At 40.1% G+C, this 24,992-nt stretch overlaps 6 protein-coding genes across 10 annotated transcripts; 3 read left to right on the forward strand and 3 right to left on the reverse strand.

Moving 5' to 3' along the window:
• Positions 1–552: 552 nt before the first annotated feature.
• LOC130691976 (xaa-Pro dipeptidase-like) lies at positions 553–5,623 on the forward strand. Its single transcript, XM_057515026.2, has 12 exons — positions 553–1,083; positions 1,149–1,340; positions 1,408–1,455; positions 1,518–1,579; positions 1,652–1,696; positions 3,994–4,091; positions 4,158–4,209; positions 4,284–4,403; positions 4,612–4,760; positions 4,819–4,919; positions 5,010–5,356; positions 5,439–5,623. The coding sequence occupies exons 1-12, from the start codon at positions 613–615 to the stop codon at positions 5,470–5,472; spliced, it is 1,719 nt and encodes a 572-aa protein (XP_057371009.1). The 5' UTR covers positions 553–612; the 3' UTR covers positions 5,473–5,623.
• On the forward strand, positions 1,731–3,951 carry LOC130691958 (FAST kinase domain-containing protein 3, mitochondrial-like). Its single transcript, XM_057515005.2, has one exon. The coding sequence runs from the start codon at positions 1,917–1,919 to the stop codon at positions 3,882–3,884; it is 1,968 nt and encodes a 655-aa protein (XP_057370988.1). The 5' UTR covers positions 1,731–1,916; the 3' UTR covers positions 3,885–3,951.
• On the reverse strand, positions 5,579–6,483 carry LOC130691971 (uncharacterized). The gene is made up of 2 exons (XM_057515020.2): positions 6,293–6,483; positions 5,579–6,228 (listed from the first exon to the last, which is right to left on the reverse strand). Exons 1-2 carry the CDS (start codon positions 6,409–6,411, stop codon positions 5,652–5,654), a joined length of 696 nt encoding a protein of 231 aa, XP_057371003.1. The 5' UTR covers positions 6,412–6,483; the 3' UTR covers positions 5,579–5,651.
• A 3,516-nt stretch (positions 6,484–9,999) lies between these two features.
• LOC130691972 (uncharacterized) lies at positions 10,000–11,064 on the forward strand. Its single transcript, XM_057515021.2, has 3 exons — positions 10,000–10,116; positions 10,275–10,499; positions 10,559–11,064. Exons 1-3 carry the CDS (start codon positions 10,108–10,110, stop codon positions 10,991–10,993), a joined length of 669 nt encoding a protein of 222 aa, XP_057371004.1. The 5' UTR covers positions 10,000–10,107; the 3' UTR covers positions 10,994–11,064.
• A 2,064-nt stretch (positions 11,065–13,128) lies between these two features.
• On the reverse strand, positions 13,129–23,788 carry LOC130691966 (transcriptional activator protein Pur-beta-like). Of its 5 annotated transcripts, XR_009422048.1 has the most exons (9): positions 19,898–20,249; positions 16,068–16,183; positions 15,875–15,980; positions 15,654–15,772; positions 15,426–15,555; positions 15,258–15,355; positions 14,949–15,169; positions 14,305–14,879; positions 13,129–14,246 (listed from the first exon to the last, which is right to left on the reverse strand). XR_009422048.1 is itself a non-coding variant. In XM_059497506.1 (8 exons), the coding sequence occupies exons 1-8, from the start codon at positions 23,685–23,687 to the stop codon at positions 14,873–14,875; spliced, it is 849 nt and encodes a 282-aa protein (XP_059353489.1). In that variant the 5' UTR covers positions 23,688–23,788; the 3' UTR covers positions 13,129–14,872. The 5 variants fall into 5 exon arrangements, 4 of the variants coding, with proteins under 4 accessions (XP_059353489.1, XP_059353488.1, XP_057370998.1 ...); XM_059497506.1 differs by lacking the exon at positions 19,898–20,249 and adding an exon at positions 23,636–23,788 and having other exon boundaries at positions 13,129–14,879; XM_059497505.1 differs by having other exon boundaries at positions 13,129–14,879.
• Positions 23,789–23,961: 173 nt separating this feature from the next.
• LOC130691973 (large ribosomal subunit protein eL32) lies at positions 23,962–24,967 on the reverse strand. Its single transcript, XM_057515023.1, has 4 exons — positions 24,875–24,967; positions 24,543–24,650; positions 24,330–24,482; positions 23,962–24,190 (listed from the first exon to the last, which is right to left on the reverse strand). Exons 2-4 carry the CDS (start codon positions 24,633–24,635, stop codon positions 24,032–24,034), a joined length of 405 nt encoding a protein of 134 aa, XP_057371006.1. The 5' UTR covers positions 24,636–24,650; positions 24,875–24,967; the 3' UTR covers positions 23,962–24,031.
• Positions 24,968–24,992: the final 25 nt, after the last annotated feature.

A 24,992-nucleotide genomic window follows, 5' to 3' on the forward strand; every position in this document is an offset into this window, starting at 1 on the left:
AGAGAAAAGGGACCGCGGACCACCCGTATGATCTTGGAGCTGCTCCGCACTATACGCTACAATGTTATACGGCAAAAGAAAAAGAGCGGAAAGCGATGATGCCTTTGCGAGACGGAGTAAAGTACGGAGGCTTGGGCATCGACTTTGCCCCAGCAGTCCCCGAGCAGACTGTTATCCTGCAGTTCAGGGGTCAGAAAACTTGTTAAGAGCAACTATGTAAAATAAAATCTGTTAAATATAAGCTTCTACATTTTTTAGGAGGTCCGAATGACTGACGTTCACTAAGATTGAAATCTATTGTCATACTTCTTCTGTATTGCCCCATTCATATCATACACGCTTTATCAGCAGATAAGCTAGTCAATATTTGAGTAGTGTAAAAATAAAAATGTCTGGCTACAGAGTAAAATTCGCATTTCTACGCTTATATTACCTAATTGACTCATATTAATTACTTTCTTTTCACTAGGTTGAACTTGAAATCGAAAAATGAGGAAAATTTTATTGAATAACTCCACCTGCTGGCAATTTTTAGAAGTGTTATAGACAATAACAATGAAAAGTCAGTCGAAATACAAGTTAAGTTTCTTGTTAGAAATTTAGCTCCGAGACATGATTAGGGGCGTAACGTCTGGCATTAGTTTCAGTTGCATTATTGGTAGTACTGCTATTCCGAAAAAGGCATTTCAGTCTGATATATCTCGGTCGAAAGTCTATTTCTCTCGTCATCGTACACAAGTGCGACAGCTTTGTTCAAAGGAACTATTCAAACGTTCGTCTGTTGTTGACAGACTGTTGTGGCGAAACTTACAGCGCTCCCCAACCACCGTCGTATTTGGCAAACGTCATTTTCACAACTTAATCCTTTCACGACGTTCTTCAAATCGTTCGACAATGAGTCGACATTTCTCACTAGGAGAGGGTACTCTTCAGGTACCAATGGATTTATTTGCGCTTAACCGAAAGCGTTTATGCAAAAGCTTAAAGGAACTACCTAAAACACCAAAGAACAGTGTTGTAATTTTACAAGGTGGCCAGGGAGTGCCTCGTTACTGCACAGATGTTGAGTATCTTTTTCGCCAGGTATTTCTAGTGACTTTCAGCCATGTATTAATCCACATACTTAAATTATTTTAATTACATTATAGGAATCATTCTTCCACTGGGCTTTTGGTGTCATTGAACCAGAATTCTTTGGTGCCATTGAAGTGGACACTGGTGTGTCTCATCTCTTCATCCCTAAATATCCAGAGGCATATGCAGTCTGGATGGGTAAAATATTTGGTTGCGAGCATTACCAGAAAAAGTATGGAGTTGATCAAGTTCATTATGTTGATGAGGCAAGTTGGCAGACACATTTATCGTGGTCATACTGAAATGCTAGGTCAAATTTTGCTTTTCATTTAGATGGCAATGGTTCTAGAAAAAGGCAAAGCAGAAATGGTGCTCACATTAGTAAGTATTGAAAAACAAATTTTCATTTAATGAAATTGGTAACCGTTGCAAATGAACTTTAGAAAGGAATGAACACGGATAGTAACCTATGGACCCGTGAAGCCGTTTTTGAAGGAATGAGCAAGTATGTATGTGTTATGTCAGTAGACTGATACAGTCCCACTGAAAAACAAAGATAAAATTGTTTGCATCGTAGGTTCAAGATCGATAATGAGCTGTTGCATCCTGTCATCGTTGAATGGTAAGTTGCCTTTGGTTATACCAACTATTATAGATTACAGAAATATTTGTGCAACGAATCGTTTGTTTCAATATCGAGTTGCTGAACCTTGTTGTTCTAGCAGACGATACCCGTAAACAGTGGTGAGGTAGTAATCCGTCATGTTTTGCAGCACGAATTCGAAAGTCTTGTTACATAAGTAGAAACTTTGCATTGAAAGGTCTCTTACTACGAGACAGCAATGGCACTAGTTCTTCAAAATTATACCCGTTGGTTTATGTCTACTATCAAACTTGCATCACGGGTTAGTAGGACAGGCAAAACTAAAAGGTGGTGTAGCCATGATAGTACCCCTCCTAGCCCACAATTCGGCCATTCTGTGATTCTACTTCAAGACGGATTAAACATTGAAGAACTGCCTATTGCAGTAAGAAGAGCCAATAATCAATTTCTACAGATGAGATTGAAAAGTAATTTTGATGTCCAGAACAATTCTACGTCAACAAGAATCATTTCTTCTGATTCCATCTTCAAAAACTGTCAAAATCCTGAAGCAGTATTTTCCAAATTGGATGAATTCAATATAGATGAAGTTTCTGCTCTGCTTGCTTATCACGCCCTGGCCAAATTAGCCGAACTGGGAATGAATATTGAATATCGCAATCAAGGTGCAGAACTAGACAAGTCTTTCACCATAGACTCTGTACTCCTGCAACTAGGAAACATAATTTGCAAATCTGGAACAACAGATCATTTAATTGGATGTATGAAATTAATTCTCTTGCCCTCATTTCCTGGCAGAATTGGCTCTCTGAGGAAACTATTAGCTGAACAGTGCCTTAATCGAGTACTTGATAACATGTGCAACATTGTTCAAGTATGTCAAGTTGTCGAGATTTTCTCAGCCATGTCACAGCAATCGTGGGCCGATAAATGCTGGGTAGGGCTGATGGGCCGAAAGATCGACGAAGCCGACATTGTAAGAGTTTTCCAAATTTTACCACTTCTGAAAGAAAGTCAGCGGGCCGTCTTCAACCATCTAGAGAGACTCTTGGTCGCTGAAGCGAATTTACTAGAAGAGAGAAGTGTCCTACAAATTTTGGCCATTGTTAACGAACTTAGATTACCACACAGACGACTTTGCCTCCGTATGTCTAAATGGATGAGACTAAATCTCCATACTATGACTGAAGATGGGATAACAAAGATGTTGGTGTTGTACCGCCAGATGGATTACTCTGATCCCCACCTGGTCCAAGCAATGGAACGATTCTTCAAATCGAGGACAAGCGGAGTGCAAGAAGAATTGATAGTAGCAGCATCGGATTATTTTCGGCACTTCCAGTTGTGTCCCACCGTGGTTTTAAACGTGGTAGCAAACAGTTTTTCCCGTCTAGGTCATAAAAAATTGAGTGTCAACACTGTTGAAGCTGTCTTGACGGCATTTGGCGTGCTTGATTTTCATCCTGAAAATGACTACGCATTCTGGTCAGCAGTTGAAGAAGTTATCGACAAAAGACTTATTGAATTTCGACCGGAATCGCTTTTGGACGTATTCTTGTCGTGCATTTACCTTCAACGTTATCCATTAAACTTCGTCCCCAGACTTTTCTCTTCGCACTTTATCCATCGGTTGCATAGCCAAACGCAAGACGAGCTAATCGAGTCATGCCGTTCCAAGATGAAACTGCTTGATGCCGCCATGAGTTTCGAATGCGGCCAGTACGGTACATCCCATGTTCTACCCAAGGATTACCATGCAAAAGCGATGTTGCGGGACGGACGAATCTCTCGTGCCTCCAACCTACTGGTTACCCCACTTCAACAGATTTGCGAACATCGTTTCAACGTGACTCCCTCCATCGTATTGAGAGACCTTCCGCTGAATCCTATTTACGTGGTTGATGTTTTGATTTCACCAGCCGGTGAACCGGCCATCTTCCGTTATGGATACGGTCGAACGTACGATAACCGCAACTGCGTAGCCATCCTTATCCATCCACCAGAACATTATGCGATTCATACGACCTCTAGGAAAAGACTGGTGGGCGTTCAGGCTATGAGGCATCGTCATTTGGTACTAATGGGTTTTCAACCGGTCCACTTTGACTGGCAGGAGCTCGTTTCGTTGGAGGCCAAAAAAGAAATGCTTCAATTGTATCTTGATAGTCGCGTCGCTTCTTTATTAAATGACTGTACGCGCTCGTAATCGTAGGTTAACAGTTATTTGCTGTCCGCGTGATATTTTCTGAAATACATTTCTCTGCCTCTGTAAACGAACGAGTAACTGCTATTCTAGAGTTGCTTTGTATCATTAGCCGCGTGATCAAGACACCTATGGAGCTGGACGTTTTGCGCTATGCTAATAAGATTTCTTCTGCCGCCCACGTTGCCGTGATGAAGGCTATACGTCCAGGCAAGTGTCAAAGTTATTGGACTGTGTGATAACACATTTGAACTCTCAGTTAATTTTCTTTTTTAGGAATGAAGGAGTATCAGTGCGAATCCGTTTTCCTTCATCACGCCTATTTTCAGTATATCTATTTTGAAATTAATCACAATAATGCAAAATAATGTTCAAATAACCATGGAATTGCAACCCGTACAGTGGTGGATGCCGGCATGTCTCGTATACCTGCATATGCGGATCCGGGGAAAATGGAAGTATACTTCACTACGGCCATGCCGGAGCCCCAAACGACAAGGCCATTCACGATGGCGACATGTGGTAATTATAATTGCAGGTCGGAGTGAATATTTCATCTGGCCCTGCTTGGTTTTTTGTTTGTAAGCATTTAGCCTCTCCTCAACGAGTTAAATACTTCGCCGTTATAAAGGTTTTTTGTAAAAAAAAAAAACCTAAACTTTTTCCTGTTCTCTTAAAAAGAGTCTTTTTCAAGTTGAAGTGTGCTAATATAATTTTTATTTTGTTAAAGCCTGTTTGATATGGGAGCCGAGTACTACTGTTTTGCTTCTGATATCACCTGCTCATTTCCGGCCAATGGGAAATTTACGAAACGCCAAAAAGGAATTTACAATGCCGTACTGGAAGCGAGTCGGGCTGTAATTGCTGGTATTAAACCGGGTAAGCGCTCAACTAACATTTGTTTATCCAACATGGTAATTTTTGTAAACCAACTTAGGTGTCAGCTGGATTGATATGCATTTGCTGGCCAATAGAGTGATGTTGGTGAATTTGAAGGAGCACGGGCTCTTGCAAGGAGATGTCGATGACATGATGAAGGTACTAACAAAACATAAATGTAAATTTTCAAAAACCAATTGCATATATAAAAGATCTAAGGCAACTAATCCACTCTTTTGCTTATTCAAGGCAAACTTGGCGGCTACATTTCAACCTCACGGTCTCGGGCATTTTATGGGTCTCGACGTTCATGATGTTGGTGGATATCTGGAGGGCCATCCTGCTCGCCCAGAGAAAGCTGGCTTAAAAAGTTTACGAACTGCACGGGTTCTTCAGCCAGGAATGGTACTGACTGTTGAACCTGGATGTTATTTCATCGACAAATTGCTGGATCAAGCATTAGAAGATCCAGAGCTTTCAAAGTTCTTGATTAGAGATGCTATAAACGAACATAGAGGATTTGGTGGAGTTCGCATTGAGGACGATATCGTCGTAACCGAAACGGGAGTCGAAGTAATGACTGAAGTCCCAAGAAGGTACATGCTGAATAAATTATTCTTACAGCTGACGGTTAATCTTCAAACATTTTCATCTTTTTTTGTTTATTTTTTTTTATAGCGTTGAAGAGATCGAGGCTGTGATGTCTGCCTAATTCAGTTTCATGTATTTTACTTTTAATTACTTTAAGCAAAGAATAATTCTTACTTCATTATTTTTCAACAACTCGTGTCATTAGTATTGTTTTTTGCGGTTATTAAACAGTTTCATCAATACGATTATGGGGTAAATAAAACACTAAACAAGCGCTAGTGATTGATTTTTTTATTGGTTCTACTTTACAGAACTGAGAAAACTTTGCAAAGAGCTTTTTGTAGAAGAACCTTTGGTGAGCGTTTTTGATAGGTTCTTTAATTGGCTCCGCGAAAATTGCTGTTTTGTTGAGGCTTTCGTGACTTTACAGGCTTTAACAGCGTTTTTACTAACTTGCTGTTTGTCATGTTTTTTGCCAGGGTTAACATGTTGTACAGGAGGCTTATCTTTTTTACAATTTTTGTTTTTCACATGTGCTATTTGAGATGTAGTCTCTTTGACTGGTTTTGGTTCTCTTGGAGCAAGAGGTGTTGGGAAAGCTGTCGGCTTGAAGCAGCAATTACATCTAATAATCAAATTTGACTTGCGTTCTAAAAAACGGTCAAGAATGTGTTTGTTGAAACTGTTCATCTTTTTCTGGCTTTTTGATTTTTTTGTAATTTGTTTGATTTTTTCTGCTTTGAAGGTCTTTCTGATTTCTAACTTATAGTTGCCTAAACTCCACGGGTTACCACAACTTTGACAAATGTTGGATTTGCTTATTTTTCTAAATTTTATACCAACTTTTGTGTCATTTAGAGCTCGTTTGCATCTTAACCTATAACAAAATTTAAGAAGTGATTAATTTATCAACAAATTACCTACAAAAAATTGAGCATTACAAGAGGTTTGCTGTTATAGCAGGATGGAAGTCAATTGTACTGATAGCAGCCTTCCACAAGAAAACTGAAGCTGAACTTTTCTCCTCCACTGAATTTGTTGTTAGATCCGGCACTGACATAATTAAAAGTAAATTTTGTTGGTTTATTTCGTTCACCGTTCTTTCGGGACACAAATAACTGACAGCGCCAGAATAAAGTGCGGAGGCGGACTGTGGACTGGATAAACTGCGGACTTAGGAATAGGAAAAGTCGGGCTTATTTTATAGGGCTTAAAAATTTTTACTAAAAAAAAAATAATATCAATAAATCTAGATAACTATACGTGATTTAAATTCAAAATTTAGCAAGAATCATAAAAGCGAATTTTGTTTTTACGTAGAGTTTATGGTTTTAGTATTATCTAAAATATTTAAGTAGTTGCGCTACAACTACTTTGATTGTGCATAATTAAAAAACTTCATTTGTAACGGCAAAACTAATGCGTCAATTAGAATAAACGTTCGATTTCGAGCCTAATGTGTCATTTTTATTGAATTCGGAGAGATGTCGTTTTTTGACGATTTTCGAAAAAATGAGAAGGCTATAGCCTTCCCACTTTTTCAATTTTCATCAAATTCTAGATTTAGTTTAAAACACATTATTCCGATTCGAAATTGATCGCTGATCACGAAAAGGGAGTTCATTTTGACGTTGGGCTTACAGGTTTTGAATTAACCGTAAAAAACAAAAAATTAAGGTGGTACGCTAACAACACTTTTTCCATTATTTAAAAAACGGCTAATTTAAGGACAAAATAAGTTACTGATTCGAAATCAGCGTTCAATTTTGATTAAAGCCTGTGATTTTTCGCCGAATTCCAAGAGATGTTGCTTTTTGACGATTTTCGAAAAAATGAGAAGGCTATAGCCTTCCCACTTTTTCAATTTTCTTCAAATTCTAAATTTAGTTTAAAACACATTATTCCGATGCGAAATTGATCGCCGATCACGAAAATTGGGTTCATTTTGACGTTGGGCTTACAGGTTTTGAATTAACCGTAAAAAACAAACAATTTAGATGGTGCGCTAACAGCGCTTTTTCCTTTATTTAAGAAACGGCTGGTTTAAGGACAAAAAAAATAGCTGATTCGAAATCAGCGTTGAATTTTCATTATAGCCTGTGATTTTCGTCCAATTCCAAGAGATGTTGCTTTTTGACGATTTTCGTGAAAATGAGAAGGCTATAGCCTTCCCACTTTTTCGATTTTCGTCAAATTCTAGTTTTAGTTAAAGATACATTATTCCGATGCGAAATTGATCGGTGAACATAAAAATCGGGTTTATTTTGACATTGGGCTTATAGGTTTTGAATTAACCGTAAAAAAACAAAAAATTAAGGTAGTGCGCTAACAGCATTTTTTCCTTTATTTAAAAAACGGCTGGTTTAAGGACAAAATAAATAACTGATTTGAAATCAGCGTTCAATTTTGATTATAACCTGTGATTTTCGTCCAATTCTAAGAGATGTTGCTTTTTGACGATTTTTGTAGAAATGAGAAGGCTATAGCCTTCTCACTTTTTCAATTTTCGTCAAATTCTAAATTTTGTTTAAAATACATTATTCTGATGCAAAATTGATCACTGATCACGAAAATCGGGTTTATTTTGCCATTGGTCTTAATAAAATGAAGAAAAACGAAGAAAATGAGGTCGGGAAAAAAAAGTCTGGTTTTTTTTGTAAATACTGTTAGTTATTGGAATTGATTGAAAAAAAAAAAAAAATTTTGGATAAACCCAAAATTGAATACTGATTCCGATAAATTTGTACTTTTTAAATATAACTAGCCGTTTTGGAAATACACCAAATGGAAGGGTATGCTAGCGCGCCAGTACGCTACAGCGCTAGCATGACACATCAAAGTCCTTTGATTACTCAAAATCCATAAGTTCTACGTAAAAACAACGCTTATTTCCGGATCCTCGTTAAATTTGGAATCTAAATCATGTATAGTTATTTAGATTTCTTGATGTTATTTTTTTAAAGGGAAAATTTTTAAGCCCGACAAAATAAGCCCGACTTTTCATATTCCAACTAGCGCGCCAGTATGCTATAGCGCTAGCGTCATATCGCGTATCGCGTATCATATATAGTAATCTATATTTAATGATATTATTTTTTTTAAGGAAAAGTCAGGCTTATTGTTTTTATCAGGCTTAAAATTTCTATCGGCCATATATGTATATTGGTGTGGCGCGCCAGTACGCTACAGCGCTAGCGCGGCACATGAAATTTCCTCGGTTTTCCTTAAATGCTCAATAAATAGCGATAACTATGCATGATTTACATTCAAAATGAATTTGAATCATGACAATGAACTTTGTTTTGTCGTGGAGCTTATGGATTTTGGATAATCTAACATATAAAAGTAGGTCCGATTGAAGCCTCTCATTTTTAAATGAAGTTTGTTTACGTTTAGTTTAAAAACTGTAAGAATAATGGAAAGATAAACTTGATTTCCATTATTTTCGTTCAATTCCGAATCGAAATTATGTGTCTTAAACTAAATCCAAAATTTTGCAAATAAATCAATAATTTCTTTACGTGCTTGAGGGCTCTAAGTAATCTATATCAAATTCATATACAAGACTTTATTTTCTACCCGGCAACACGTATTTGATACAGAACCTTTGCCTCTACCAGTTAACAGAAGAATATCATTGATCAAATTAAAACTATGGATTTGACATAACACGTATGATTTACATAAACTCTTTCTCTTTTAGCTTTCATATCTCATATGGTTTCCAGTAGTTAAGTTACCCGGGACCGTGTTTCCAAAATAAACGCCATCTAGCAAACCACGCCACTCGGCAAACCTAAAATTGGGCTTCATTGCTTCGTCCTCCCTAAAAAAATCGGAAAAAGTGACGCTGCGTTCCGTCGTCATGTCAGCGATACTACACCACTTCGTGAGCCGCTGTACGACGGCGTCGGTGGTGTCATCTCATCTAGACAGAATCCCCATCGCGAAACTGCATTGCAATAAAATGGGAAGTTAAACTAAATCCATAGCACCAGAACTGATGTAACATTTGAGGTACGTTCACACCAAAAGTTCAAGTAGAAAAAAAACAAAACAAACAAAAACACAATCAGGTCCCCAGCAAAACTCGTTTGTTTTCCGCTCTTTTCTTCGGTGTCAACGTACCAGAGGTATTTGTAGGTCTTCTATCTTCATAAAAATGATCTATCAGGTAATGTAAAAAAGAAAAAAGAGCGTAGGAAAACAAGAAGTCATAATGCAAATCGACTTAGTAATATTTCCGAATGAACAATTGATACAATGTGATTAGGGTGTATTGGCCTAATGCAAATAGTTTGACTTTTTCGACGAACGTGAGTAAATTCGTAAGTCATGATAGCGCAATAACCGGTTGATTTTCCCAATCAAACGCAAAGGATTCTCAAAAAATTTCAAACTGCTAGAAAACCAAGTCACTTGTTAACCTTGAGGCAAGCAGGATGACCACTTCGGTCATTTGCCCCGTGATAAAAATTTCTTTGTCGACTGCTGACTGCCCGAGATAATCAGGTTTATACAGTCTCTGCATTACACGTATACTTATCAGGACACGTTCCCCTCATCCTTTCGTTTGTAAATAATGATTCACATTTTTTACTTGCACATATGCCTTTGCACTCGGCTTTGTCTGACAGAACAGGATTTTCCAGCTAGTGCCCACCAGTATAAATGCCTGATATTGGTAGAGAAGTCATTCAGTAGACCAGCAGCAAGGAACACTATAACCGTTCTCAACCATCGTCCACGTCAGACAATGAAGCAGGTAGGACACATCAGTTTTCCCATCTTGGCAATTTCAGTTGTTGTCCATGGTTTTTCATAATTTCATAAACTGTAAGAAAACAAAGTGAAATAGGTAAGATAGAACCGAGCAATGTGTTAAGTAACCAATTCAAATGGCAATTTTCTTTTGTTCGTCAGTCTATTGTTTTAGTTTTCTTGGCCATCTCGGTCGTTGCGACTACCCAGCCGTCGCCAATGGAAGTGTTCCTTATGGGATACCGTTATGGGTTAGCTGCGTCGAAACAAGCTTTATTTGGTTCGGTCGAATCTGCTATCCCGCAACCGGTTTCCCGTTCATCCGGGGGCAGCTCCGCGGCTGCAAGACCAGCTTTCCGCTCCATCGACGACAGTGAACTCGAATCAGTGAGAATCATATTTAAATACGTTCTTTTCTTTTTACTAATCACGTGTGAACAAAGCAGAGTGACATCCCAATTTTCACCGTGGACGGAAGCTCGGCTAAGAAGTTCCGTCAAATTTCCGGAGCAGTTCCTTTGAGACGCGAAGAAACGTTGATGTTCCGCAAAACGTTTCCCGAAAACATGTACCCCAATGCGGATTTCGTCTCTTACGGCACCAACTGTGACTTCAGCGCGGAGACGCCGTTGTACATCGTCCAAAATGTCACCGACCCCATCAAATGTGGAAGTCATTTCTGCTATGGTGATCGAAGATGCACTCATTTTGCCCATCATTACAACACGAACCTTTGCCGCATCATCAGCTCGTTCGGCGCTGGATCTACCATGGTTTCCCGAGTCAGTGACATCCAAGCTGGATACATTTGTGGATTCATCCCCAACCGAGCTTGCAATCCCAACTCGTCTCTGCAGAAGTGCATCACGTTGGACGTTTAGAATCCAATGGAATGGCCTGCTAAAAAAAAATTGGTTTAAATTATTCCACGTATAATACAATTTGGTGAAATGAAATGTGTCATTTTTTAAGCATTTGGGTCATTTTTGCTAACGTTATGTTACACTAGATGCATCGGGCTTTGATTTTCGGACACGGTCAAGGAAACATAAAAGGAAATGCCGGTGGCGGTCATTGAAAACCGAAAATATATTCCATTTTCAGCACAAACAGAAATCCTTTTGATTTTACTTGTAGTTGACGTTTCGATAGATTCACTGTTAATAATTGGTGTATATTTAAGTGGCAATCAGCTGCCAAAAGTAAATTGTATGTGCTTAACATTCAAAAGTAACGGGGTAATAATTGGGCTACGACATAAAGCAAGATGTAAACCACCATAAAGAGTCTCTAACGAACCGGCCAGACTAACCGCAATCTGAAGCGTTGAATGTGATAATCCACGTGTGGACCCACATCACTAGAAACGTAAATATGCAAAATGTTGGCTTCTTAGCATTCAGACGAGGTGGACGTTCACGAAAGGTTCCCAAATGAGGAAACTTGAACGATAAAATGCCATTACCTTCTGTCGGTTATAACGGGAAGATACGTTGAAGTAATAACGAGGAAGTCTATCTCTCTTTGCAACCTTTTTTTTTTTTTTAAAAAAAAAAATAATTGATTTGGGGTTCATAGTCCTGATATCTTGGATGAAATTCACAGAAACCTAGCAGTTACTATAGAGTGTGGAAACGTGTTTCTTTTGTTTCTAGCTCCAACTACAGCTTCCCTTTGATAAAAATGTTTTTTTTTTTTCCTTACATTATTATCAGACACTGACCGCGAAATAGTTAGGGGGCGATAGAAAATCATGAAAATAATGCTACAGCTGGTGCCTTTTTTGTCCCAACATGTTTCAATCACATGTCATATCTTTTACACGAAACACAAAATTGGATTAACGTTCTTTTACCTCGGTTCGACAGAAGCATCATTTTAACATGGGTTCCATCAAAACAGCGGGTTATTGTCGACAGTGTGTTTTTTTTAACCTTCTTCCATCACACGAGACAATCATACAGTGCAAGAGCTCGAAAGAATAAACACAATTGGAAAAAAAAAAGACCACTTCAATGAGAAACTGAACAAACAAATGCAAACGATAAAAAGTGTTGTAGAACTAAGACGAAGGAGTAACAGACGACATCGTCAATCATTGAAATGTCTATGTGATAAGTTTGAAAGACTGCTCGAATGGACAAAAGGATAATATGCAATCGCGGAAGGATAAGTTGCCAAAAGTGGATTGCGGGAAACATTGCCAGAGAAACGAAATAGAATTTAGTGTCAAAGCGTTATACATTGTTGCCATCTTGCACACGCACGCACACCTAATCTACTACTTTGAAGGTGAATTTCAATAATGATGAATAAACAAAAACAAAAACAAAAAAAAATATTTGTCAAATTGCCTATTTAGAAAATGTACCGAATGAATATGATATCCAGACGATGCCAAATGTTTAGAATTGAAACGGAAAAACAAATCAATTGATTAGGACAATAACAGGAATTGAAATTTGTTTGACAGGGAGATGAATCACGTAACCGACATTCGCTCACAAGACGGGTCAGATCATCGTTCAATTAAGGGAAGCCGAAAATGGAAAAAGGGGAAACAGATAAATGTTCTAGGAAAAAAAACAAAAAAAAACAAAAACAAGAAGTCAATCAAAACGTTTTACAGCCACATGTGAAAAATAAATCAAAAAGTTCCAAAAAAATCCAGTCAAGATGCGCAAGAGTGACGTTGACAGGAGACCGCAAATCGAGTGAAACTTTCCGGTTGTTTCTTCCATAAAGATGAAGTTTGGTGTGTGGTAATAAACATCCCGTCACGTGTCTGCTAGACAGACGGGCGACGGGCTCGGATTCGAATGGGCCAAATTCAATCAATCGCTCAAGACACAAATTTTCTTTTTCTTTTTTTCCTTTTAAAGATTAAATGGCAGTGTAGTGCTGTGTATACACCAATCCAGGATATAATTCCAACCCCCGCTTTGGTTCAAACCTCACTCTTATATACGGCTAAATGGTGACAATTGAAAACATAATCAAATCAAAGAAAACAAAGTCTGTTTTCAAACGAGTTATACATCAAACGCACATTCAGATAAATTTGCTACATCGATTTCCTAACACGCTTTTGCTAGATTCTTGGTTAACTTAGTTATAATGGTAGTAATAGTAAGTTATCATAGTTTTTATATGGGGGGGAGGGGGTGGCTTAATCAAGTCTTTTTGATCCAATCGGACAAAACTATGAAAGAAAGAAGCGGCCTGTGATTTTTGTTTTTTTTGTTTTTTTCTTCTTGGTTTTGTTGATAATTTGTCTTTGCGGGTTTCCTCTGTGTAATAAACGGATATAGTTCCTTGCCAATTTTTGGTTTGTTCCGCTTTTTTCTTTTTTTTTTTCGGCTGGGAATGGGAATTTTTTTAAATCTACGACGTCACAGAAAATGCAAATGACGGTCGATTGGATGTTGTTTTTCTCCAAAATTTGTATGAATTGCTTGAGATATATAATTTGAATTATGACACGAGGGGATATTTTTCCGATAAAAAAAACAAACAAACAAACAAAAGGTTAAGGTCAAAATATCGCTTCCTCCTCGTTCCATGGTGGATCTATTCCCACAATACAAGAAGACGTAGCTGCACAACCATCAATTTTTTGCTCCTATTTATCTTTTTTAATAATAACAATTGCCTATCGATATGAGAGAGAAAAAAAAAAAAAGCATCAAAAGAAAAAAAAAAAGGGACAAACGTGGAACCGACAATTTAAAGAGGACGTTTTTTTTTTTTTTAAAGAAATGGATGTTTAATCATTTTAAATGATTTTTCTTTTTGAATATTTGATGATTTGCAAATATCTTGACGTGAAATCATATGGGGGGGATCTGGGAGGGAGAGGGTTAGAGGGACACTAGGTGTGGCAACAGCTAGGCCGAACGTCATCCAACGATTGAAAGAGAGGCCCGCGTGACAATTGTCTAGGACAGTCTAGCAGGATCATCTTTTTTTCTTTTTTTTTTTTTTTCTCATCTTTCAATATCGAAATGACGCACAGATAACATCACAGCAAAGGTTTCTCTCGGCATTCTCGTTTGCTCTATCGCACATTCTCTAATCGACTCGGACTCGCAGTGGCACCCATAAACACAAACGAAAAAAAAAAAAAAGCCTGACCTGCCCATCAAGAAAAATAATAAAAATAAACGAAAAATAGAAACGAAAACTCACGCACTCTCATCTTGCCTGTCAACAACAAACTTATCAAGCCCACGAGAATTTTTTTTGTTTTTTTTTGTTTTTTTTTTTGTTTTTAAGATTTGATTAACACAAACACTGCCCCATCTACCAAGCGGCAGTTGTTACTTTTGGGGATGGGTATGAAGGAAAAGAAAATGGAGGATTTTTTGGAGGAAAAAAAATTCTTAACCAAAACGAAAAAAAAAAAAAAAAAAAAAACTTAAAAAAGAAAAAATAAATAAAACACAGGGTCTGTGTCGTGGAATGGAAGTTCCATACTACGAAGCGAGAAAAGGGGGGGGGGGATTTTCTATCATCCATTTTATGAGCCATCCTTTTTTGTTAAGGGCGACGTCCACGACCATTTTCGTTTTCAGTTGATTCATCTGCTGATTCATTAATTTCTTTTGTCCTTCTTCGATCCTCACAGAAGAAGAGATGGTTTGATGAATAGTTTCAGTTGATCACAAAATCATTTTTTAAAAGTGTGAAGCGAATGGGGAGAGGGGTAACTGGAGAAAAAGGGGAAAAAAAAAAAAAAATGAAAACCCAGTGATTCGTTCTCATTTCCTGTAAAGTGGAACGAAAGAGAGTTAAAATGCTAAATCGTATCTAGATCTGTGTTTGATTGCTACAGACTTGTGAGAGCCGGAAGAAGGTCCTGGCGAACTGTCGGCGGCCGCAGCAGACGAAATGGGCGTTACGGCTGCAGCGGCTGCTGCTCCACCTGCGCTACCACCTCCACCATTACCACCGCCGCCACCATCCTTCATTTTATCCACGTAATCGGAGAAGATGTCACGGAAGCGGGACCAAGACTTTTCCGGAATGGTCACAGCCGTACGGTAGTTGGTCTTGACCTGTTTTTCATCCAATTTTTTTTTTTTTTTTTTTTTGACTTTGAATTCATTGGACGAAATGCTTTAAAAAAAAAAAAATCCAATGAACCTCTGAAATGCGCATGTAAATGCCTCGATTGTTTTGGCCGATGTCAAAGTAAAAGTTTTTGTTTTCCACGCGCAAGTGTCGGCCCTCTGGTAGCTCACCTGCAATTTGAGCAAAGCGATCACACGTGCATGTATTAAAAGAGTAAAGAAAAAATGATTTGAAAAGAACCTTTGAATCCGCCATCGTCGGTGCCAAATTCCTCGAGTAGGTCGGTGAGTGCGTCACGAAATTCAATCATTCCTTGGGCAGGTATAGCGATCTGCGAACGGGGCCCTCCTCTAGCTATCGTTTGAGACACCTGAAGATGTCAATCAAACGATCAAAAACAAGAAAAAGAGAGAGAGAGAGAGAAATGAGATGTGTTTGATGGGCAAAGGCAAACGTGAGGAGTCTAACCCTAAGGAAACGCCCGCGTGAATTTTCCTTCAAGTCGAGATAGTAACGTCGATTGTCCTTGGTCATCATTTCCGACTTGAGTTTACCATCCTCGGGCAAGTTGTCAGGATTGGGCGGACCTGTTTTCGTGTGTCATTTCACAATCAAATAAACAAATAAAAACAAATGTCAATGATGGCGCTTCTTTTGGCATTTAATCCATCTGATTGATTCCATCGTACTACCGAGAGAAGCGTAGAAATCACTAAAGGCCGATAGGTGGCCACGGAATTCCGCCGCTGTCGACAAAGCCAGAAAGATTTGGCTCCGGCGTCCGTCAGCTCCAATCTAACGACATCAGATAAAAAAAAAAAAAAAACACGATTGAAATGGTCTCATGTCGCAACGACACACATTGCATCATTTCGATATTACCTCTGCCACTTTGATGAATCTGCCGCGCCGGTTTTGTTTCACGTCAAGGTAGAACCTCTTCGACTGGATCTGCAGCATTTTCGAGGCAAGCTCTTGCTCACCTGGTTGGCCCGGCCCTGTTGCATTTCACAAAAGCGCGTTCAATCATTACATCGCCACACATCTTTTCTCTTTCAATAATTAAGCATGTCAAGTAGCTTAAAAACTAACACACACGCGCGCGCAATGCAAACGGATAACAAAACATTCTGTTCACTGGAGTCTTACAATCTTCCATGATGACTTGAGCTGACTTGTTGATGCAACAACGCGCAACGATTAAAAAAAAAGAAAAAGAAAGAATAATAGGAAGAAGAAGGAACTGCTGGGCTAAATGGCTACGACTTTGAGCTGCATCAAGCCGAAAAAGAAAGAGACAAAACAAACAAAAAACAGGGGGGGATGCAATCACGATTTGTGTTGCGTAAGTGAACAAATCGCATGATCCCCGGGCCCAGACGACGGCAGACCACGACCGAGACTAGAAAGAGACTGCCGCAGAAAGGGCGAACGGTCTCAACCGACAGATTTTTCAGGGCGTTCAATTCTCTTGTGTTCAATTTCGCCTCAAGACTCCACTTTGGGCTTCTCGAAACCAACCGTCTAATCCCCCCCCCCTTTCCCCCACCTCCGCTTTACCTACACTACACCTTTACCTGCTACTTGCCCAGACTCTCTTTTGTTTTTTTTTTTTTTTTCTCTCTCTCTTTTTCCCTTCTTTCTCTCTCTCTCCCGTTCTCTCTTCGGCAATGGCTTCAGGCGTGCAACGGAGACGTTCGTCGTCTTCTTCCTAGACGTCGTTCAAAAATGTTTAAAAAAAAAAAAAAGCTTCCAAGAATAAAAAGAGAGACAGAAATTCCGGCGATTCCGCATTGGTTCACTCGGGCATAACAAAGAAAAAAGAAAAAAACCCAGAAGGTGATGGTTCCTGGAGGATTGCACCAAATTTGTACGATTTTTTTTTTTGTTGTTGTTTTTGCCCAGCAAACGATTTGGGTGGTCGGTCCTACGCCAATGTCACACGACCGGGCTATTCGTTTCGTCACGGTCGTCATTCTCCCTATCCATTTATTTTTTTTTTTGTCCACCCTTTTTTCCTTAAAAAGTTAACTTTTAATTTGAGTTAATCGCATTTGAAAATTCTTTTCAGGGACGAGGTGCGAAAAGTGGGGAAAAAAAAAAACAAACGAGATGCGATGGTCGAGTTTGAGAGTTGGACATGTGTCAGGAAAGGGGTTGCATAGGTGTACAGCACGTGTCGTCATCGTGAGGGAATGGTACGCAAGGCCATTGCGTTACAAAATGGAAGCGCACACATAAGGCCGAAAGAAAGAGACAGACAGCTCCCTGTATGTCTTTCTTTGCGGTCCTTCTCATTTCTTATTCTCCTCCTTTTTTTTCTTTCTGATTCGTCCATAGTGTGCGACACGACGTGCAGTCACTGACGCACACCATGCATAGGTAAAATCAGGAGTTTACACGTGCCCATCTCTCGGTGAGCGCACAAAAGGAAGAGAGGCGCAATCAAACAAAGGAAGATCCAATAAAAGAAGATTTTTAACAAAGTGTCCGAACATTTGAATCGGGAAAAAAATTGCCAGTCGATGATCAATCGATCGTTTCTTTGGCTCGAACGATACGATGAAAAGATCTGGAACCATTTGCGCGAAACAAAAAAAAAATAATAATGGGCAAAAAAACAAAAATGGCAGCTTATATATAGACACGCACGCAGACAACCCCGATGCGTGAAAACGGGCCAAGGTCGGTTCGATGAGTCTGAGTGTGTTGCGTTCGTGAGTATGGATCAATACTCCTCCCTCCCTCCCGCGCGCCTGTTCTCCGCCGTGTGTGTGCGTATTTTATCCCGAAGCCGTCGGCGTCGCTATCCCGCTGCGGCCCGCCCCCATTTGTTGCGGATCGAGCGTCTGGACCGAACTTCGGTTTCCAGACAGATCCGCCGATTTCTCTCTCCCGAACCGACCGTCTGACTTCCATTTGCCCGCGGTGTGTGTGTGAATTTTTTTTTTTTTTTTTTTTGTTATTGTTGTTGTCCTCTTCTTCTTTTCTTGTTTTTTTTTTTTTTTTTTCTCCATTTCCTCTTCTTTTCGTAATTTTTTTTTTTTTTTTTTTTTTGCATTTATAACAGCGGGAATGGTGTGGGGTTTTTCGGTTGGCTCTCTCTTCTTCTTTTGCCATCGTTTCTTATGTTTTGTTTCGCCGAGTAAGAAGACGGCAGCCATCAGACCGTTCACACGCGGCCGCACCGCAAATACAAAAACATATTTCTTTTCCTTTCTTCTTTTTCGAAAAAAAAAAAAAAAATGGAAAGAGAGAAATATATTAGGTTTAATAATTTTCTTTTCTTTTGCTTTCTTGAAAATAATAATTAAAAAAAAAAAAATATGGGGAAAAAAAACGAAAGAAAAATGGACAAATCGTCTGGGCCCGAGGCTGCGGCGACTGTCCGCAACGTTTTCCTCTATCCGTTCCACCACCTGGTTCGTGCGTGCAGACCTTTTTTTTTTTTTTTTTTTTTTTTTTATTCCAGATTCTCCTTCTTCCTTCACTTTATCATACCACTTTTGTCTTATTCATCTGATTTCCTATGCCAAACGCTTCCATTTTTGTTTTTGGTTCAAAATATGCGCAACACGATTGCGTACTTATTCACGAAAATGACGGCGCAATGGCAAAACGGGATGGGAAGCAATCGGGTTGGCGAATAAATTCGGTTCGCTTCTTTTTTTTATTCGAGAAATAGGAAAAAAAATAACGAGGCTTGAAACTCTTTTACCCGCGTTCGTTTACAAGAGAGACGAGAGCAAGTGGACGTGTCGCATGATGAACGATCGTGAAAATGAACTGAGTCAATCTTTTTCCTATTTAAAAAGAAAATTTATCGCCTCGCCGTCATTATCGGAAGTTGTTTTCTGTTTAAGTTACTAGTCGGGGAATATTAAAAACTAATGGGGGGAGGGGGGGGCTCTTTTCTGATTGGGAAACGTGATACTAACGAGCAGTTGATTCCGGCTCGTTAGACGACATGATCACGCCGCGCCTACCGTCTGCCTCGGCACACATCCATCAACTAATAAAACGAGTGAGATAGATAGATAGTTAAAGAAATGAGCGGTGCCGTTTGAAATAGAACGGTTTGTGCGATTTGTTCCCATCATTTCAATGGGCGAGCATATTAGTTATTGGGGACGGACGCTGTTTTTGTAGGTTAATCGTTTCGTCCTCGGTGTTTGGATTGCTGTTGCCAAGCGAAAAAGAGAAAAGAAATGGCCAATTTTTGGGGGGAGGAAAAAAAAAAAAAAAAAAAAAAAAATATATGTAACCCATAAGTTTGAAGCGCAACAATGACAAGAAAAAAAAAAAAAAAAAAAAGAAAAGCCAATCCTCTTTTGTTTTGTTATACTACTGTTTGTTGGATTAATTAATGATGGGACGGGCGTGGAGATGGATGAACAGAGAAGCCAGGACGGCAAAAATGATAAAGAAGAGAAGAACCAAGTGAACCCTCTTCTAGCTAGCAGCGGCAGGATCGATCGATCCACGTTGTCACCTGGGTCGGTTCTAGCCCTCACTGCAGAACACCGTCTGTCACGCTCAACTTTTGTCTAGTCTCGTCACACACTTCTGTTACATGTTTTGTTTCCTTCGGGATGTTGTGGCGCATTCAATGAACGAGACATCCAAAATTTAAAACATAAGAAATGATTGTGCCAGACAAGAGCGCGGGAGGAGAGTAGGACAGCAGACGACGCTCTCAATGATTTGCGTACCTGCTAAATCGGATCCTAACCCAGAAATGTCGCTATCGGCGCCGCCACTGCCGCCGCCACCGCTGCGGAAATGGCGAGTCTCACGCGGTGCATGATGGTAATCGCGGCCAACATTGCCACCACCACCACCTCCGCCTCCGGGAGTCGGTCGTTGATCAGTTCGACCGCTTCGCTGATGTTGACGATGATGCTGATGTTGATACGCGTCTCTATCAAAATCACCCCCTCCGTCACTTGAATCGGAACCACCAAACATGGTGAACGCGTGAGTGTTAATCGGCCGGCCGGGACGGATAGATGGACGTCAGACAAAAGGCAGGCAAAAATGCTGGACGATGACGTTGTCAACTCTGACGCTGGAACGTTCTGCTTTTTTTTTTTTTTGCCTCGAATATTTGAATACACCAACTAAAATTTTTTTATCCGGCGTTTTTGTTTTCTTCGGTGAGAGGAAGTGGGTTGGAAGTGCGGGGGGGTTGGGTGAATTGGTCCCCTGTTGGTTCCGTGTGCGAATCAATAAATGGAAGGGGGGGGGTCTGGGGCGCCTCAAACCGACGGATGGACGATAACAATCAAAATAATAATAATTAAAAAAAAGACACTTCAACAATGGCGAATAATGGCGTCGATGATGAAAAAAATGCGAGGCGTCCGACTGGTTTGGCCAGATGACTTGCGATTCACGAGAAAAGGTTGGCGGTGCTGTTGCCTAGTCGTAACAAAGTTTCGGATTGGGTGCGGGTGATTGACCGACGTCGTCGTGATGGCCGTCGTTGTCGTCTTAGACCGACGTCGACTTGGACGAAACTTTGGATCGGCGAATCGGTTCCGATCCGTGACACGGCACCGGTCGATCCGCGAATCCGGCCCAACTTGCCAAACGGCTCCTTTGTTGTGCACGCACGCGATTCGGCCTTCTTCCGGCACACCGAATCCAAACACACTAGTCGACGTGTGCTCGTCTCTGCTCGTTCGGGCGGCGCAAAACAGTCTTCGACGTCTTCCCAGACTAGGCTGGATTGAGCACATTCGAAATGGCGACAACTTCAAACGGTCTGCAAGAAATCGGGCAAATTGCGAAGAGACAAACGAAACAACGGCAGCAGTACAACAACCAGCAGAGAAAGGAGAGACTCTCTCTTTTTTTTTTTTTTTTTTTTTTTTTCAGTCCAGCAATCCGCAAGAATCCGCAGTTGCAATTTTTTTTTTTTCTTTTTTTCTTCGAGAGGGAGGGGAAGGAAAGCGGCGGAGAGACAGAAAAGAAAAACCACGAAAGGGTGGTCCGGGAGGAGGTGCTAGAAAGGATAGGAGGAGTCGGCCGGGATCCCTGCACAATACACCACGCACACACCCGCGCCCGCGCACACACACAGTCCAACACACACAACAGCTTTGGCCAGCTTCGTGCCACCGACTGGTCTGAACTGCACGGCCGTCAAAGACAACACTACCCAGGCACTTTTATGATTTTTTGGCCAGTACTTCAGCGCCACCATTCCGCCAATTCGGAAAGCACCGGCCGGAATCCACCTTTGTCTCATTTTCTTTTCTTTTTTTTTCCACATTTCCTTTTTCTATTCAATGAGATAAAAAAAAAAAAAGAGAGGGGAGGGGGAGAATCAAGCGAAACCGGGGAATTCATTCCCACGCACGTATCACGCTGATAAACTCGATTGTTTTACGAGACTCTAGGATATCAGAGCCAAAAAGGAAAAATGTGACATAAATAAACCGAAATGTTTGCGAATGAGACCTTTAACACCTCAAAGTTCTGCATCCGATCAGAACAAGACGCGAGAAAAAGTGCCAAAAAACGGATCGCGGAATGACGCAAACATTTGTGCTGATGATAACGAACAATGTCACCGACCGATCAGAACCAAAGTAGATCGTAACGCCCCTAGTCTCAAAGATAAGTGCAGTCTAAAATTAGTGCAAAACGGGATCAAAGCAGCCGTTTTCAAAAAGGCAACAACCAAAAAGGAGGCCACAGCGCAGACACCGACCGACTTGAACGGAACAGATGCTGAGACCTACCCTACCGTCCTCAAAAAAGAGTCTAGCCAGTTCAACCACCTCAACACGTGCCCGCATACTAGATTGTCGAGGACCAAAGATATTCGAATTGAAAAAAAAACAAACAAAAAAATAGGGAAGAAATTACTTGGAATCAATGGCATTGTTAACTGGACATTATTTCAATTCATCAAGGTCTTTGTAGTACTAGAGCCTTTCAGTTCAACATATTTTTTCGAGTGACAGCTTTCTCCTCAAGGCTCTCCAAGAACCAGATCTAGTAAAAAACATTTGTACGCGTCCATTTGATTCCTCGGAAAAACATTGAACGAAAACCCGCTAAGCCTGTTTCGTTCAACCACCTTAAACGCGATCTGACGGCAGCGACAACACGAAATAAAATGTTGCCTTATTTTCATCAAAAACGACTCAGGCGCATCTCCCTGTTGGTGCCACTGGGTTTCCTACATAGCGGAAGACCTGACCAACCCGTCCCTTTTTCAAAAACTCGTATCAAATTGTTCTTTACCCATCGATGTCCAGTACGCCCACAAATCGGGATCGATGTCGTTGTAATTCAAAGCACGATTCAAAAAATCCATCCTGCCGCAATCACCTCCTATAACGTAAACCATTTATGTGTGTCGATTGAAAAAAAACAGACAAATTGCACTTGCACAGGTAACTCTTTAACTGGAGCACTGATAATGGGCGTCTTTCTCGAGCAATCGGTTACCAACGACAATGGTACTTCGTCCTGATACGTTCTCGACTTGGTCAACACCTATATCAAAACCGAAACGTGAGATCCGCTACAACGTATAGGTGTATGCATATTCATACTGACAAGGACAAGGTCGTACAACCCTTATAGAGCTAGTTAACGGATCAATCCGACCTGACTGTGCTGGACACACTATCCCACTCTGTTAGCTGTTGCCGCCTCTGTCGTGAACGAAACAAACACTTCATTCGAATTAGCCTTGAGTAGTTTTGTAGAAGATAGATAAAAAAATGCTTCTAGAAATCGTGTTTCGACGCCCCGGAACTGTTCGATGACAAGGCCCCACCCGTCTTACACTTTCATTCCCAACAGCCCCAACATTTCTTTTCGAGTTTACAAAGAAAATCCTTGAGACATTCCATGTCTAAGGTGGACTGAAATAATGTGTGAGACACCAAATCTCTTGGAAGATGTCTTGGCTATAAGATTGAGCTCGATGGGAAAAAAAAAGCTAACCAGTCAAGGGTATTTGCCAGGAAGCTGTTCGAATTTAAAATTGCATTTGTTGTAAGTGACAACTTCTCTAGAAAAATAAAGACAATTCAGTGTTTCCATCAAAACAATTTGAGGAAGAAGACAGTCAATTCCTGACCAATTATGACCAAAAATTAACAGAAGAATATCTGGCTGCTTATCAGGGCTATGGAAATTCGCCTAGCAACAACTTTGGGGAAAAGTCAAGATGGAGATTCAGGTAAAATATTTTACAAAACTACCATTACTAATCATTATACATACCTAAACACATGATATCTGAGTTTAACATATGTAAATACAAGCACAAAACTTGTGTTAACCAATTATGATGACCCTTAAGTGACAAAGAACATCAGTGGATCACATTCACGTCAATTTCGGATAGTTTCAACCGATTTTTGTTGAAGAATAAAAGCTAAACATCAATACGCTATTTTAATGAAATGTCATTTTGCACTTACCTTCGGAAAATTCCCCCGAAGCAGCTTCATCTTCGAATTCTAGTTCACTCATTATGTTTGCTCTCCATAACAAATGGAATAACCAAGATGTAACTGTTTTGATACAGAAACGCCGTTAGATGTCTCCCCAAGACATTGGTAGTTATCCCGTCGCTAGATGGCGGTATAAACGCTCCGCAACTATCCTCTTCTTCCACTCCAGCATTGCAGTTCATGTTCATAATAGAATCCATTCAATCGCTATCTACATTTAACTTCAAATGCAGACCAAGATCTTCATTGAATGAAAAAAAAAAAAAAAAGCTTTTTTAAGGGGGAAAATGCTTTGGACTGTATTTATAACCGCAATAGCAATACATATCACAAGCAATTCCACACACGCATAATGTTTCATCTTTATTCGTTCTCCTCGGAGCGGAGGCGGGCGTTGGGGTTGGTGAGCTTGATGGCCAACTGCTTAGCACGCTCGACGATAGTCTTGCGCTTCTTAGATGACACGGCATGGCCGATTTCAGCGCAGTACTTGCGGTTCTGCATCATAAGGATTTCCAACTCCTATGAAAGAGAAAATGACAATTTAAGCACAAGCAATTATGCTGCAGCTTCCTAGGTTAAAGCTACTCCAAAGGCAACCACTGACAAATAATAACAATGTTTCAACTCTAATTCAATTGTTTGACAAATTGTTACAAACCTTGATGTTGTGGATGACGACTTTCCTGAAGCCGTTGGGAAGCATGTGCTTGGTGTTTTTGGCAGAACCATAACCAATCTTGGGCATCAGGTACTGTCCCTTGAACTTCCTTCGCACTCTGTTGTCAATACCCTTAGGCCTACGCCAGTTCCTCTATAAAAACCAATAACAGTTAGTAAGTTCAATTAAATATAAGAGTTTAAGCATATTTACCTTGAGCTTGTCATAACGATCGCTCTGATGACGAATAAACTGTTTCGTCCTCTTCTTGACGATCTTCGGCCTTGATGCTGGGCGGATGGCCATTTTCAGGTCTCAATTCTACACGTTACAATAAAAACATTACCGTCATTAGTCCCAATAGTGAAACCCGAAAAATTACAAATTGAACCACAAAAAGTGTTCCACACAAAACCCTGCGAACAAACACTTCAAATAAACCAAAAAAATTCTACCATAAAAAACAAAAATAATTTGTATCTAAAATAGTATTTCTGTAAAGGATGAAGTCGGATATTATTCTTTAAATCCACGAGTTCACGTACCAGGTTGAGGTGCTCAGCGAAAGAGCAAGCCAATGGAAAAGACCAAAACTACCAAGACAGACGTAAAGGGTAGAGCTAAACAGCAAGTCTGTTGGGCAGATGAGCAATTTTGCCATGT

Source organism: Daphnia carinata, chromosome 1 (assembly GCF_022539665.2).
Source record: "Daphnia carinata strain CSIRO-1 chromosome 1, CSIRO_AGI_Dcar_HiC_V3, whole genome shotgun sequence".
NCBI lineage: Eukaryota > Metazoa > Arthropoda > Branchiopoda > Diplostraca > Daphniidae > Daphnia > Daphnia carinata.

Coding starts and splice junctions, on each gene's coding strand:
- LOC130691973 (XM_057515023.1), bottom strand. CDS start 24,635: ATGGCCATCCGCCCAGCATCAAGGCCGAAGATCGTCAAGAAGAGGACG. Junction 24,483..24,542: donor ATCGTTATGACAAGCTCAAG/GTAAATATGCTT, acceptor TGGTTTTTATAG/AGGAACTGGCGTAGGCCTAA. Junction 24,191..24,329: donor TCGTCATCCACAACATCAAG/GTTTGTAACAAT, acceptor TCTCTTTCATAG/GAGTTGGAAATCCTTATGAT.
- LOC130691966 (XM_059497505.1), bottom strand. CDS start 20,153: ATGTTTGGTGGTTCCGATTCAAGTGACGGAGGGGGTGATTTTGATAGA. Junction 15,773..15,874: donor TTTCTACGCTTCTCTCGGTA/GTACGATGGAAT, acceptor ACACGAAAACAG/GTCCGCCCAATCCTGACAAC. Junction 15,356..15,425: donor CGACGATGGCGGATTCAAAG/GTTCTTTTCAAA, acceptor CTCAAATTGCAG/GTGAGCTACCAGAGGGCCGA.
- LOC130691958 (XM_057515005.2), top strand. CDS start 1,917: ATGGCACTAGTTCTTCAAAATTATACCCGTTGGTTTATGTCTACTATC.
- LOC130691971 (XM_057515020.2), bottom strand. CDS start 6,411: ATGTCAGTGCCGGATCTAACAACAAATTCAGTGGAGGAGAAAAGTTCA. Junction 6,229..6,292: donor GCTATAACAGCAAACCTCTT/GTAATGCTCAAT, acceptor ATTTTGTTATAG/GTTAAGATGCAAACGAGCTC.
- LOC130691976 (XM_057515026.2), top strand. CDS start 613: ATGATTAGGGGCGTAACGTCTGGCATTAGTTTCAGTTGCATTATTGGT. Junction 4,404..4,611: donor ATTCACGATGGCGACATGTG/GTAATTATAATT, acceptor ATTTTGTTAAAG/CCTGTTTGATATGGGAGCCG. Junction 4,920..5,009: donor ATGTCGATGACATGATGAAG/GTACTAACAAAA, acceptor TGCTTATTCAAG/GCAAACTTGGCGGCTACATT.
- LOC130691972 (XM_057515021.2), top strand. Junction 10,500..10,558: donor ACGACAGTGAACTCGAATCA/GTGAGAATCATA, acceptor TGAACAAAGCAG/AGTGACATCCCAATTTTCAC.